This window comes from Gigantopelta aegis, chromosome 4 (assembly GCF_016097555.1).
Source record: "Gigantopelta aegis isolate Gae_Host chromosome 4, Gae_host_genome, whole genome shotgun sequence".
Taxonomy (NCBI): domain Eukaryota; kingdom Metazoa; phylum Mollusca; class Gastropoda; order Neomphalida; family Peltospiridae; genus Gigantopelta; species Gigantopelta aegis.
The window spans coordinates 72,032,499-72,048,909 of record NC_054702.1 but is presented as its reverse complement, the minus strand read 5'-3'; the positions used below and the strand labels follow the sequence as shown (position 1 = coordinate 72,048,909).

Genomic DNA, 16,411 nt, shown 5'->3' with positions numbered 1-16,411 from the left:
ATACATTATTAATATTACTTTTCAATTTAGCACCCGAAGCCTCAGGAAAGATTAGCATTAGTTAATTGTGTTACCCTCAATTATAATTATTATTATTAAAATTATTAGATTAGTGGGAAACCTACAATATGCAAATAAGAAAGGTCAGTGAAACATTACCAAAAAGGAAATGAACTTGAAAAGAAAAAGAAAGCCTTATTTGCCAGTCTACAAATAAATTAACAATTGTTGAGTTCCTCCAAACTTCACAGAAATCAAGGGTGAAGAAGCTCAAAGAAATTAACAAAATACAAACCACATGACAGATCACATGTGCAATAGACTTCAACCGATTACAGAACTGGTCTGGGTATAAATGAAACAATTATATCCACCGGTCAAGATAGATAAGAAGCTAAATACTGAACAAGAAAAAGGAAATTTATTCAGTTAAAAAAGAAATGGCCAAATTCAAGACCATTCAAAACAGCAAACTCCAAACCGAAAGTAAACATGAGAAGGTTAGGCAATCAGCACCCCCAACTTGCAACACGTACATCAATGATGAAGTGACATTAATTTTCCTCAGGTGATATGATTCTTCATTTTATTGGTCAACACTTGCAAACAGCAATGCAGAAAGAATGCTTGAATAATAACTTACCACAAGACATTTCATGTAAAATTATTTTATTCTATTATTGAGCCAGTCCTTTAGTATGCCAGTGACGTCTTGGGTGCCCAATTCATATCATTAAAAACTTTAGAGAAACTTTTGTAAATGAACTCTACGGATTAAGAACAAAAACCACAAATGGGCCTCTAGAACTGAGCTTGATTTATACCTACTCTTATTATCTGTAGTAAAGAGAATGCCACCTTTTTAAAAAAAAAATCTTGGCAATGTATTTTTTTTAAATTATTAGCTCCATAAACTCTCTTGCTATACTAATAAGTTAAATAAAAAACAAAGATAGTCAATTATCCAGTTCATCTAAAAAATGTAATTAAATAGTATCATAATATTTTAGAAAAAAATCTTGTAGTCCCAACCATGAGATGCATCTAGTAAAAAGATGTGAAGTTACAAATAATACAAACAGAATATTCAACTAGAACCATACTTATTACGTTGTATACATCAAGAACACTGCAAAGAGTTTACCACAAACTCAAAATAAAGACTGGGTCCCTTTACTCCAGTGGAAGACCATTTATGTGACCACTGTAGTTTAATGAAGGTGAATATCAGAATATAATATTTTATTTATTTAATCTAACTTTCCATAATTATCTATTTACAAGTATGTACACGCAACAATTTAAACAATTTATTATGCAAAACCAAAATCCAACCTGTGCAGATGCAGTGTGCAAAGTTGTTCATGATTTGAGATGTATTATCAATAATTAAACCTCATTTAGCCATTAGATTAATATCATGTTTGTATTGTTTTTGTTTGTACATAATTTTATTACCATTTAAATAAATTTCATGCATTTTGATTGGTCAATAGCCAATGCATACCACAAGTACATCATGTCATTTGCAGGAATTAACAGAATTTGCCAGGGTGTACGAAATGTCACGTGACTTTCTCGACGAAAATACAAACTGTGGATGAGACCGAAAAACTTTCTCCAACACGCCTCACTGATTAAATTTGTTAAAAGTCTTGATTTCGGTAAATTTTAGTTTTACTGTTTATTTGAAGATTTCTCGAGAATGTTTGGCCAAAAAATTTGCTAGATGGTAGTTTTTCACATATTAAAAGCTAATGCTAGAATATAGCATTGCGTAATCAGTTACCGTGTTAGAACTTGGACTAATTATCACAAACATATTTTAAGTAACTACTTGACATGCATTTTTACAGGTTCTACAAGTTAGTACAACACGACAAATATTTTTGTTTGGCTGCAGGTGTTCAATTTTGTTTTCCTGATATGATTACAATATAATCATAAACATTTAAAACATGCAAGATAATAAGGTGCTAAGAGTTGTCTCCCTTTGTGAAACAGTGTGTTCGAAATGATTTCTGGGTAAAACCACCCGGAATCCTTGTTGACACTCTTAATACCCAAATAGCTAAAAAAGAAAGAAAAAAGCTGTAATACCTTGCATAGTTATTTGTTAACAAAAAAAATCCAATATATTTTGAGGAATCTGATGTTATATTATTTTATTAAACTCAAACTCAAAATGTTTGTGTTCTTTATTTAAAAGTTTGACTGTTAGTGTAATTTTAGTTTAATTGTAAAACAAAGATCTAATAAATTTGTTACGCATTTTTTTGACAGGCGTATGAGATTGTACGCCCCTCCAAAATCTGTATTTCCTTCGGCTGCGCCTCAGGAAATACAGATTTTGATTCCAGATTCCAGTACGCCTGTCAAAAAAACATGTAACTGATAATATGTAAGTAGTAACGTTTTGTATCCGGTTTCATATGTGGATTGTATATATACAATAAAGTTTGATCTATCTTTTATGTCTGGATTTCAAATCTTCATAAAGCTACAGGCTAAAAGAAAAAGAAAGAAAAAGTTCCATGTGCATAGGGAAGAGAAGGAAAATCTATGCACTGAATGGACAAAAGGACCAATTACTGAACCTATGCATTTTCCAGTTCTACAAATTGGTGGTTTTACAATTCATTCACGAGGGACAGATGATTTGCAACCTTAAATTTAGTTAAAAAAAGAAGTATTTTATTTAAGACATTATAATAATTACGGTTGTATGGTGTCAGACATATGGATAAGAAGTATTTTATTTAACAATGCACTCAAGACATTGTAATAATTACGGTTGTATGGTGTCAGACATATGGTTAAGAAGTATTTTATTTAACAATGCACTCAAGACATTGTAATAATTACGGTTGTATGGTGTCAGACATATGGATAAGAAGTATTTTATTTAACAATGCACTCAAGACATTGTAATAATTACGGTTGTATGGTGTCAGACATATGGATAAGAAGTATTTTATTTAACAATGCACTCAAGACATTGTAATAATTACGGTTGTATGGTGTCAGACATATGGTTAAGAAGTATTTTATTTAACAATGCACTCAAGACATTGTAATAATTACGGTTGTATGGTGTCAGACAGATGGTTAAGAAGTATAGAGATAATTAGACAGGAAACCTGTTGCCTACACACCATGGGCTACACTTTTCGATTAATTAGCAGCAAGCAATTTTTTTTATACCTTATCCCACAGACAGGATAGTACATACCATTGCCTTTGTTACACCAGTTGTGAAGCACTGGGCAGAAGGAGAAATAGCCCAATAGGCCCATGGATGGGGACGATCCTACACGACCCATAAATGTAGTATATACATGTATAAATGACCCATAAATGTAGTTTATACATGGCAGTCTTTCTTACAAATAATTAAATGTTTTACGTGAAAACGTCTCAATTGTTCAAAAGGGGGGGAAAAAAAGGTCTGTGAGTGACAAAAACTACAGTAATAAATTATGCATCATTAAAGGGCAAGGTCAGCCAGCTGTTCATCACTAACATTTGCTAGATAGTTTTTTTTGTGTGATACGCTCACAGTAAATCAAATGATCACGTCGGAAATCAGTCAAAATAATTTGCAAACATTTAGTGAAAAGCAGTTGGCTGAAAGATGGATCATGAAGATGACTCCTCCCAAACAGAAGACTTTTCTGTGACAGAGTCGCCTCCCTCTGCTTCTTCCTCCATCCCATGCACTGCATGCTCCATGAGGTAAAAGTGTAGACCAGAGTCTTGGTACTCGGGCCAGGTCTGCATATCCTAAAGAATATATAATTGATTACAGTATGAACGACATAGACGATCTTTCCATTACACATGTATATGTAAAACTGAAAAGGGTTTAGCCACTGAAGAATATTTTATTTAATGATGCGCTCAACATTTTTTAATTACAGTTATATGGCATCAGACATATGGTTAAGGAGAGAGGAAACCTGCTACGGCCACACAATGGGCCACTTTATCCAATTAGCAGCAAGGGATATTTTCTATGCAGCATCCTACAGGTAGGATAGTACATACCACAGCCTTTGTTACACTGGTTGGAATGAGAAACAGCCCTATGGGCCCACTGAGGCGGCTTGATCCTAAACTGACCGTGTCTCAGGTGAGCATTTACCACTGGGTTACGTCCCAGCCCATCCACTGAAGAATTTAAAGTTCAAAACATTTTTAAGTAAAATATGTGTCAAATATTATGGATGGGAGAATATCATGTCATGACAATTATTGTGATTAAAATTGTATTTCAACACAAGGGAGACTGAAAGGGCACTAGCAAGATCCATCCCAAATCAATAAAACTGAATAACAAAATGATACTGACTCCACCATTCCACAACTGTCCATATATTGTACATATATTTAAAAAACCCAAAAGTTTTTAAAAACAGTGACCCAGTCTTTACAATATTTTGTTTCCTTGCTCATAAACTTGCACCTTGTTATGGAATGTTCTGTATTTTTCCAAGTATAAAATATATGTGTCCCTGTCCAATTACAGTTTGAGTCGTGTGTGTTGAGTGTACTGTGAGACGAGAAACTTTATCTTACGTTGTATATCTGAAGAAACTGTTCTGGGCTGGTTTCTCCTACCTCCTGTACCATGGTGTAACCAGCCAGGATGAGGTGAAGGCCACATCCAGGTACTAGTTGTCTGGAAGTAAATCAAATAGTTTAAACATTATTAAAATGAAACACTTAGCATATGAATCATCAGAAATCAGGATACTGGTATTTCATAAGAGATATAACAGGACTCAAACTTATAAATGTTTTACCCACGACAATTTTAAAAACAATTTTAGGCTCCTTGAGATAATTTTTTCAAATGTAATGTACAAAATGGTGTATACACTTTGGTGTATACACTTTGCCATCATTGAGCTTTACTAATGGCAGTAATGTTCATCCTGCAACACAAAAGTGCTGCCAGTGATGCCCCTGACCTATGGCAATTTATATCACAACAACAGCAACTGTCGTCAGTGCCATCGTTAAAAAACCCCCAATAAAAGTGATATATCTTCAACACATGCCTATAAATAAAATAAAAAGATAAACCATAATAATTTTTTGAAATTAGCTTGACTTTAATTACTGATAAATATAGAATATAAATTTTTTTTAGTGATTAGTTTGAATTAAACAAAAAAAATTAATGCTTTTTATTTAAATACAATGGGTTGTTTTAATATATGCAATCACTATCCTATGACTACTGGGTACATGCATTTAGATTTACATCCAGAAATGCAACTATAAACCAAGTTTCATTGATCTAGGACTCCTAGTTTGTGAGAATTAAGACCTAAACACCAAAACGTAACATTGAGATAAATGTTAAAGTATTTCAATTAAAATTAAAATTTTAAAATTAAAAGAAAACATGCGTTGAGATGAACAAACATAGGTACAACTATATATCAAGTTTCATTTGAATAGGCAGTTCATTATAGACTTTCAGTTTGTGAGAAATGGCTCTAAACACAAAAACGTAATGTTAGTACTATATACAAACATTGACATCATAAAAGGAATTAATACTTATGTCTTGCCAGTTTTATTTCATTTCATTTCAACTTATTTTCGTGCTTATAGCCAATTAAGGTTCAAGCACGCTGTCCTGGGCACACACCTCAGCTATCTGGGCTGTCTGTTCAAGACAGTGGATTAGTTGTTAGTTGGTTAGTGAGTGAAAAGAAGGTGTGGTGGTCTTACACCCACCCACTGAGCCGTTTAGAACTCTCTCTGGGTTGGAGCCGGTACCGGGCTGCGAACCCTGTACCTACCAGCCTGTAGTCCCATGGCTTAACCACTGTGCCACCGAGGCCCGTAACCAAGGTGTATTAAACTATTACTTAAACAGTCTGTTTCGCTTACTCCATTTTGGGGATTAGCCGCATCCTCTTTTTATGAAACAGTTGTTTTAAGAACAAAGAGAACTTGAATATCTCCAAGGCAGGCAGAACACTGTCCCAGTTCTCCTTTGGTTTCATCTGCAGCAAGTACTTCATGTCATACTTCACCAGCTGCTTGCCAATGGCTATCTAAGAAATAAATGCATTGCATACAAGTTTTTAATTTAAATTAACTTTTACAGCATGGCTCATTTTCATAACTTATTACAAGTATTAATTTTTGTGATTTTTTTTTTTTTTCTGACTACAAACACTTCAAGACTAAAATTTCAGACTATTAAAACATTAAAATTTGACCAGTAGCCATTGTTATTTTGACAATTATTACCAATAATTAAAACATTATTACCAATAATATTGAGTTTTTGTTCTACTAATATACAAACTTACCTCTCTTTTCTTTCTTTTAATATTCTGAAATGGAGGACTAAACTCATTTCCTGAAACCTATAACAATAAAATAAAATATAAATTTATATTGTATGAGTAATAACAAAAAAACTAAAACTAACATTTACTACAAAAGTACTGTTTCAAAACCTTTAAATCTGTCAACAAAAACACACCAAAATCTATGATGAATGAAGTATCAGTAGTTAGTGACTATAGTAATACTACTCAAAAGAAAATTATTTTTTATACGTCCAACAGAAATGATCACTGGACAAACACGTAAATTGTTGTTATTACATCTGTGAGGCCAAATCATTTAATTCAATCACGAAGTATTGGACAAAAGTGCCTCATATATCACTAAAGCATAATCTGGATGTTATTTAACATCATATTAGCATAATCAGCATAAATAAATATATGAATTTCTAAAATGATCTACTTTTTTCACTACTGTCAAAATCACACGGCTCAAACTTAAGAATTTGTCATCTATGGCTACTTTGAAACTTTTTTCTCAACAGGCAATTTTGAGGCTACCCACAGCAATGTAAAACCAGTAACTTTTGCAACAAATAAGACATAAAATTAAAAACCAAAAATTATTCCTTCAATCAATGGCAATAATTTTAATCCAATGGCAAAAAACTGCTATTGCTTAAGTTGCTAAATATATAATTTCTTATCACAGCTATTTCAATTGCCATTAGTGCTGCCATTAAGTTCGAGTCCTGAGTTCAAGGTAATTTTTGTATATGTCCCTATATACTGAAAGATTCAGGGTTGTACTTAACCTAAAACAATTGAGGGTGGGGAGTGGGCGTGGTCAGTAAAAACTAAATAATCAGGGCACAGTAAACGATGGTCTTCTCTAACTAGACAAAGAGAGAACATTAAACTAAAAAGTGCACTTTTTTCTTCTTTTTTTCAAGTTGGGCACAACAGCCCCTAGGTTCGGTACTGTTCACTGCTATTTTGAGCAGCGATTTTACAAAACCAACAGTGCTAATGTAACAGATGCAAAATATGCACTACCATTACTGGAACAAAAGGACACACACCTCCATATGACACTTGATATCAAACAATAAATGCAGCAGGACTGACATAGTGTTATATGCTAACACACTTTTGTCATGATCCGTGGAAGCCAAAACTGTCTGAAACAAAAAAGACATTTTCTTAATTGTGGGGGTTTGGCATAACGTATGCATAAAATGTATGGTATATAAAGTAAAAAAACCCTCTGATTTGCTAACATGTATGCTTTTTATTAAAACACGAGGAAAGTAAAACTATACTCGTATGTGATTGACACTTTCCCCAATCCAAGTTTTTTCTTTCAATTGTGAACCACTGTCCGATTGTGAATGTGTTGTTAAACAAACAGTATTTTCCTTTCCATTTTAAATGAAAATGTTATAAAGCTTCAAGTAATTTTCTTAAAATTAAAACACATCATACTAAATGTCAGTATTTTTCCAATAACATTTAAAGACAAACAGCCTTGGAAAACGTCTGACCTCACAAATGTACAACTTACCTTGTATATTTTAGCTGAGACAAACAGAAACCATTCCAGCCTGCCAAGTGAAAATATTCCTTCAAGTAAACCAAAGTTATGTAATATGTAGTTGAGAAATGGCCTTTCCTTCAAATAACTAACCACCCCAAAGGCTGTAATAGGAATCTCTGTTAAAAAAGCAAAACAAAATCATGATTAGAACAAATTCTACATACACATACATACATATATAAAATATTAAATCTGTTAGTATCTAATACGGTAATAGTAATATGAACTAAAATGATGTTAAAAGTGATTTGCTAACTTGCATGATGTGTTGTTCTCTAAAAACCATTTGAAAATTGAATCTTGATATCAAATACAGTCAATTTTGTCTAAACCAAATTCAAAAGGAACTGGTGAAATGCACTGGTATACCCAGAATATGTATTTAGAAATCAGAATATTTAGGTTTTCTTTAAAGTTATTGCTACTGAATGGGACTCTGTGATCAGGTATACCCAGAATATGTGTTTAGATACATTTCTTTAAAGTTATTGCTACTGAACGGGACTCTGTGATCAGGTATACCCAGAATATGTGTTTAGATACATTTCTTTAAAGTTATTGCTACTGAACGGGACTCTGTGATCAGGTATATCCAGAATATGTGTTTAGATACATTTCTCTGCAGTTATTGCTACTGAACGGGACTCTGTGATCAGGTATATCCAGAATATGTGTTTAGATACATTTCTCTGCAGTTATTGCTACTGAACGGGACTCTGTGATCAGGTATACCCAGAATATGTGTTTAGATACATTTCTCTGCAGTTATTGCTACTGAACGGGACTCTGTGATCAGGTATACCCAGAATGTGTTTAGATACATTTCTCTGCAGTTATTGCTACTGAACGAGACTCTGTGATCAGGTATATCCAGAATATGTGTTTAGATACATTTCTCTGCAGTTATTGCTACTGAACGAGACTCTGTGATCAGGTATATCCAGAATATGTGTTTAGATACGTTTCTCTGCAGTTATTGCTACTGAACGGGACTCTGTGATCAGGTATACCCAGAATATGTGTTTAGATACGTTTCTCTGCAGTTATTGCTACTGAACGTGACTCTGTGATCAGGTATACCCAGAATATGTGTTTAGATACGTTTCTCTGCAGTTATTGCTACTGAACGGGACTCTGTGATCAGGTATACCCAGAATATGTGTTTAGATAGGTTTCTCTGCAGTTATTGCTACTGAACGGGACTCTGTGATCAGCTATACCCAGAATACGTGTTTAGATAGGTTTCTCTGCAGTTATTGCTACTGAACGGGACTCTGTGATCAGCTATACCCAGAATATGTGTTTAGATAGGTTTCTCTGCAGTTATTGCTACTGAACGGGACTCTGTGATCCGGCCAATACACACACAAATCCAAATTACACAAATTCTGGTTTAGACAGAGTCCACTGTATTTTACCATTATTGCCCAAAACATTTAAGTGAAAAAGTTATTGGATGTCAAATATTTGGTAATTCTGACATATAGTCTTAGAGAGAAAACTCGCTATATTTTTCCATTAGTAGCAAGGGATCTTTTATATGCACCATGCCAAAGTCAGGATAGCACATACCATAGCCTTTGATACACCAGTCATGGTGGGTTGGCTGGAATGAGAAATAGCCCAATGGGCCCATCGATGGGGATCAATCACAGACTGACTGCACATCATACAAGAACTTTACCAATGGGCGACGTTTAAGTGAATGATGATTCTTCATATTAATGGAGATTTCTGAAACTTATTTAAGCTTTGTAAACCAGAAAAATCCTTCTTTATAATCCTCAAGTTATTCTGTGGTTTTAATTCTGTGTATAATATTGATGAATAACGCATTCACTATCAATTCCCAACATAATAGTTTTTTTAAAAGCATTGTTGAATTAATATGGGATAAACAAAAATTATAACTGAAAAATAATATTTTAATTATTGCTGGTCTTTTTCATAACAAGAATAATTGTTTTGTTGTTAAAAAGTGAAAAATATTTACATCTAGAAAGAAATGATAAAGGGATAATACTGCACAATTTTTTTTTTTAATCGGACAAACCCTCTATAAATGTACTAATAATATCCGATCCAAGTCAAATGTTATGTAATTACCCTAACATTATAGTTAAAAATATTTCAAATTTGTTTTGGAAAAATTGTTTAATAGCTTATGGTAATTTTGTGGGGAAAAAACAAGTGACAGAATTTAGAGAGTACCTGTCAAAACCCATATTCTTCAATAATAATATTAGAATTGTCTTTAAGTCTTTTTCAGGTTACAGAAGAGTATAGCACAAGTTTGTGATATGTATGACGAGAATAGGGAATTTCTTTCTCTGGAAGTTTTTGAAGATGTGTACGATATTAAATTATTAATGTCTCCTTTTTAGATTATTTTGGAGTTATTCATGCTTGTAAACAATATCTTAAGGATCTGAATTTCAAGACTAAACACACTAATATATCTTTACATGATACTCCAGTTTTACGTAAACTGCTTTCTGTGAAGAAAGGCACAAAATAATTTTATTATGTTTTGGAATCATTGGTGATAAGGCTAAAATAAAATGGGAAACTCAATTTGGATCTGAATTCAAATGGTCTAACATTTTTGTAAAACCTTTTAAAAGAACTTTGGAAACTAAGCTCTGATCGTTTCAATATAGAATATTAAATAGAATATTAACAAACAACACCTTTTTATAAATATAGGAAATGATGAGAAATGTAAATTTTGTTCTGGGGAAAGGGAAACTTTGTCACATCTGTTTTGGAAGTGTAAAATTGTTAACAAATTTTGGTCAAATTTTATGTAGTGGATTAAGGCAAATTGTACTCTCTGAAGAACTGATTATTCTTGGCGTTAAAAAACATGTAACAACAGATGCACCATTTGATTTTTTTATTGTTATTTGCAAAATTTCATATTTATAAATGCAAAGTACAAAAATCAAATCTTAACTTTACACATTTTAAAAAAGAAATTCAATATAGATATATAATAGAACAATCAGTCTATTAACAAAAAAATAGCCTTCATTTGTTTAAATATAGATGTGTATTGTAGTTTCCACTTTTTAATAGAATGTCCAATTAATTATCGTCTCTTCGGGCTGACTTTGTTTCCAACAGATCATTCATGTATTATTTACTCTTTTATATACAAATGTTTGCTCTTAGTGACAGGAGATTGAGGAAGTGTAATATTAAGAATGATCTGTGTTTTGTGTGAGTGTGTATTAAAAAAACAAAAACATTAGCAATGAATGAATGCTAAACAAAATAAAAAATCACCTTTCCCATTTTTGAATTCCTATTTATTTTTTTATAAAAAAACACCCCCAGTTTTAGACATATATATATATATACTTATACATGTATGTGTTATCTTCTGAGGGCTCTTCCTGGTTGTTATCTTGAGCTCCTGGTCTAGTTGACCACTTGCCCCATTTTTCACCCTGAACAGGGGCAGGCCTTTGTAACAGGGAATGGTGAATAATAATTTTTAAAAATTTAATAAAAATGTTATGTAATTTACACAAAATAACAAATATTGATGATTTCATTTTATAGTTATTAGTAAATCACAAATACCATCTCCATGTGTTTTCTGCTGAAAGGCTGCAACAATTTCCACTTCCTTGTCTCTATAATCTTTCTCGAACTGAGAACTGTTAGTGTCGCGATGCCAAAGGGTGAAGCAATCCCAGTGAAAGCAATGTAACTTGTGCTGCGATATTTCTCTTTGTAGATTTCTCTAATAACACAAACAACACTTTATGGTCATGTAACTTCTTTTTTCTAAATTTAATCCTGAACCTGAAATAAAATAAAGTAAAAAAACCCAAAAAAACCCCAAACACTATAAAGATGCAAAATGGGTACTATAAAAGAATAATATTAAAATGTTATAAGTTATTTTTAAAACAAAAGAACAAAAAAAAAGTTTGTTTTACCGATACCACTAAAACACATTAATTTATTAATCATCGGCTACTGGATGTCAAACATTTGGTAATTTTCACATATAGTCTTAGAGAGGAAATCTGCTACAGTTTTCCATTGGTAGCAAGGGATCTTTTATATGCACCATCCCACAGACAGGATAGAACATACTATGGTCTTTGATTTACCAGTCGTGAGGCACTGGCTGAAACTAGAAATAGCCCAATGGGCCCGCCGACAGACATCGATCCTAGACCAACCGAGCATCAGACGAATGCTTTACCACTGGGCTACGTCCCACTCCATAAAATAAAGAATAAACACTGTAGAAATACAAAATGAATACCATAAAATAAAGAATAAACACTGTAGAAATACAAAATGAATACCATAAAAAGACATATGCTAAGAATAATATTAAAATAATGTTATACTCTATTTAAAAAAGGAAGAAGAAAAAACTACATAAATATCTTGTGACTGCCTTAAACATGTATTGTAAAAACTGGCTGTGAAATGTAAATTCAATATTTGTATTTTGTATCAAAGGATAATTTTGAAACAACATGAATTACAAAAAAATAATTATTATTCTCCAAAAAAACATTGCTAAATTCATCTCAGTAACATGAAAATTTGAAGAATTTTTGTTTTAGTATATGTATATATAATTATGTAAAATTGTATAAACCTCAAGTAAAGAGAGAAGTTGTTCTTTGGTATCTGTTGCCACAATATGGTGCACACCCTTGCTAAACAACTCCTTCGTTAAAATGCCAGGACCTGTTAAGAAGAAATTACATTCACAGCATTCATAGCACAGTAGATATAAGCTGAATAAATTTAATTTGTCATCAGTCACAATGAAAAAAAAAAGAAAAAAAAAAAAGTTAATTATGAATGAAGCATATTAAAATTTGCAACATGACTTCCATGAAATAAATTATTATGATTGATTGATTGATTCATTAAACTGATGGATAGATGTATGGATGTATGGATGGATTTATTGATAAAAGGAGGACTTTGGATGGGTAGATGGGTGGATAGAAGGGGATGAGTGCTGGGTGATTGACTAAGGGTTGAGTAGGTGGATGGGTGGATAGATAGGTGGAAGAATCGATCAATGGATGGACAGACAGATGGAAAGTATATAGATGGATTGACATAAAAAAGCTACTACCATATATTTCATTAGATATAAATACAAATAGGGTTGAATGTGTATGCTTACTAAAACATAAAAAATTACAATAATGTACCTGGGTTTATTTCCAATACAGAACTATTTTGGCTTGACCGATTCTTTATGATAACACTGGCAACTGATGCTGAAATAAATCAAAGACAACTGGAAGCAAAAGCATTTGTCATGTAGGCCTAAATAAGGTACCATAAATATCCTAAGACAACACATCTAATAAATTTCTAATAATTTGTTCCATTTGTATGTATGGAGCTACTTTTGTTAGTTTACTAAACAATTAACCTTTAACCTGTAAGGCTTTTAAGGGTTGATATGATGACTATTGTTTTTTAGGATGGAGATCCTGAAATTAAGGCATCCCTAAATTAATGCGAGTGGCCTGCCTTTGAAATATTACTTTCCTAATAACACACATTTGTGTACTTTTCAGTTAAATCTGAGTTACAGGCTTCTTCAATGAGATCAACTCACTAACACGTCTGTGTACACATCAGTTAACCTGTTTAGTCCCTTGTGTTTTTGGTGAGATCAACTGAAAGCATATTTTTGCAATGATTTACATAATGTGTATAGTTACCTACATCTGGCAAACACATTAATTTACATGTACCATTACAACTGTATCTTCCTAATCTGTGAACGTCGATTTCAAAGTCATAATGAAAGAACAATTCACAAAGTAATATGCCAACAAGTTACAGAAAACTTGAACAGTAAAAACAAAGAAATGGTCGACCTTAGGATTGGCATCCTAAAACCCATTCACACGCGATGAATCATGTCGGCATTAGACAGGGTGGCCAAGCACCCTACAATCGTCACATGTGGTTGGCATTTTGCTGGACTATTGGACAATTAGTCTGTCTTGCCTACAATGAATTGTTTTCCAAAGTAAAGTTTGTTTTATTTAATGACGCCACTAAAGCACATTGATTTTTTATCTTATCATCGGCTATTGGACGTCAAACATATGGTCATTCTGACACTGTTTTTTTAGAGAAAACCTGCTGTCGCCACATAGGCTACTCTTTTATGACAAGCAGCAAGGAATCTTTTATTTGCGCTTCCCACAAGCAGGATAGCACAAACCATGCCCTTTGTTGAACCAGTTATGGATCAATGGTCGGTACAAGTGGTTTATACCTACCCATTGAGCCTTGCGGAGCACTCACTCAGGGTTTGGAGTCGGTATCTGGATTAAAAATCCCATGCCTCGACTGGGATGCAAACCCAGTACCTACCAGCCTGTAGACCGATGGCCTAACCAAGATGCCACTGAGGCCGGTTCGAATTGTTTTCCAGTTGTGTTTTATAAATATAATAGAATTTTAATCTTTGTTGTTTTTTGTTTTTTTTAATAATGTTAGACACATAAACAAAACATAATAATAAATGTGTCATATTATTAATGCGAATAACACAAACTCACATTTTCTACATAATTATTATGATCACATTAATTTCAGTATCTACAGTATATAGAACATAGCAATTAATAAAAAAACACATATTTTTAATATCAGTATCCAGAGCAATGTTTCTTAAACATTTCTGTCTCTCACAGTTTTATAATATTTTATAGGGATGATTATGTGAAATGTTTCTTAATAACATTTCACTTGAAACTGGCAGTATTACCAAATTAAAAGATAAATCAACTCTGTGGCTGATTCCAACCAATGACTACATTGCTGTCATGACTAATAGGTGTGATATGTACAATCATGTTTCTTATTTAGCTTATAAAAATTATAAATAACTATTATTATCAGAAATTAATAAGTCTTACGGGCTATCTCTGGCACTCGCCAAATTTGCTGGAAAGAGTACCATATTTCCCCCCCTATTGGTGTATTGAATTAACCATATGAACTGGTCAGATCAGGTCATAGGGTTTTACGTGCACATTCAGAACAAGCTGTTGTAGCGCACGCCTTGGCCGGCTCCTCCGTCCATGACAGGAAAGGTAGGGGGGGGGGGTAAGGAGAGACCGCCTACGCTGGCAGGTGCAAGGGAGCACCAGCAGTCCGATTTAATCGGTAGCAGGCGGGAGGGGTCATATAAACTGGGTATTGCATTAAATACTACAAACGATGTAGTGCTAGGTCTCAATTCAAACTCCAGACCATCGGGACTGTAGCCGACCACTGTATTCACTCGACCATGCAGTGGATCAACAAGTGAAACTGCATTTTAATACTTATAAATCTCATAGGGTGTATTTTGACGGAATGAACCAAATGTCTACGGAATAAAACGAAGATTTAGTCCCATGATGCCTCATTCTGTCTTCTGTGCTATATTTCTTCCAAAAGCACCATCAAAAGCACCCGTGTGGAAGAAATTTTATACATGGCGATACTGGATTACGAAATATAAACTTCATGTTGGTTTTACAGAACAAATTGTTTTAAAATATATTGTATATAACTATCAGTAACCCTAACCCTAACCTTAAACTAATTCCAAGAAATATTTCTTTAAAATAGAGGGGGGGGGGGGGGCCAGAATACGGTACTTTTGCCCTGATTTTGCTAAAAAAAAAAACCAAGTTTCTGCAAGTTTTAAAATTTAATTTGGCTAAATCACAGCGAACCCTGGTCTTGTTTTTAAATTAAATGCTATGAATATATAAAGTGTGTAATCATATGGAAATAAAACAATGTTCAGCAATTGAAAACTTACCTGCTAATGATTTGTCAAGTATGTAATGGCTTGACCTAATTTTTGCTGATGTAATTGTCTGATAATTTGTAGAATCATCTTGATATTCGGAATTCTGCATCAAGCCGGTTAATTTACTATCATGGCACTGTCTCTTTATGAACAACCTACTAGATGTATACCGGTAGCAGTTGTTCCAAAATACAGCATAACAGCACCACAAATGGAACGGTTTTGTGCTAAGACTAAAGACTGATGTCATTGCTGAAGACAATAAAACATTCTTTAATATTACTTTAGTTATTTTAACATATTGCTGGCAATGTACACTGTTACCACGACACCAATTTATAACCACTAACACTACAAATTACAATCAATGCAATGTCAATGAATAATCTCCAAATGTGGTTTTGTTATTTAGAAAAATGGACAAAAAACTCCACAAAACCAAAATGTTTTTCATGATAGAACATTTCAAAAAACGAAAGACTTTTAAAATGGTCAACAGGACATGCCGAATTTTGTGGATGCCGCCATTTTAACTGTCACGTGATTTATGTGTAAACAATTTTGTATCGTATAAAATTAATATATGCAATTTTATTTTTAATTATATTAACCGAAAAATATATGACATGTTTTAAAATAGACAACCGAAGCCTCTAATAATAATTAATATGCAAA

At 33.0% G+C, this 16,411-nt stretch overlaps 1 protein-coding gene across 1 annotated transcript; it reads right to left on the bottom strand.

Annotated features, from left to right (window-relative positions):
* Positions 1-407: 407 nt before the first annotated feature.
* LOC121371052 (dimethyladenosine transferase 2, mitochondrial-like) lies at positions 408-16,264 on the bottom strand. The gene is made up of 10 exons (XM_041496671.1): positions 15,746-16,264; positions 13,116-13,184; positions 12,545-12,636; positions 11,503-11,665; positions 7,882-8,030; positions 7,400-7,498; positions 6,336-6,392; positions 5,908-6,074; positions 4,579-4,681; positions 408-3,783 (listed from the first exon to the last, which is right to left on the bottom strand). The coding sequence occupies exons 1-10, from the start codon at positions 15,984-15,986 to the stop codon at positions 3,640-3,642; spliced, it is 1,284 nt and encodes a 427-aa protein (XP_041352605.1). The 5' UTR covers positions 15,987-16,264; the 3' UTR covers positions 408-3,639.
* Positions 16,265-16,411: the final 147 nt, after the last annotated feature.

What these genes read in the sequence shown, in the direction of transcription:
- LOC121371052 (XM_041496671.1), bottom strand. Translation starts at nt 15,986, where the DNA reads ATGACATCAGTCTTTAGTCTTAGCACAAAACCGTTCCATTTGTGGTGC. An exon ending in ACTTGACAAATCATTAGCAG is followed by an intron (nt 13,185 to 15,745) that starts GTAAGTTTTCAA and finishes GATTTATTTCAG; the next exon opens with CATCAGTTGCCAGTGTTATC. An exon ending in AACTTCTCTCTTTACTTGAG is followed by an intron (nt 11,666 to 12,544) that starts GTTTATACAATT and finishes TTGTGTTATTAG; the next exon opens with AGAAATCTACAAAGAGAAAT.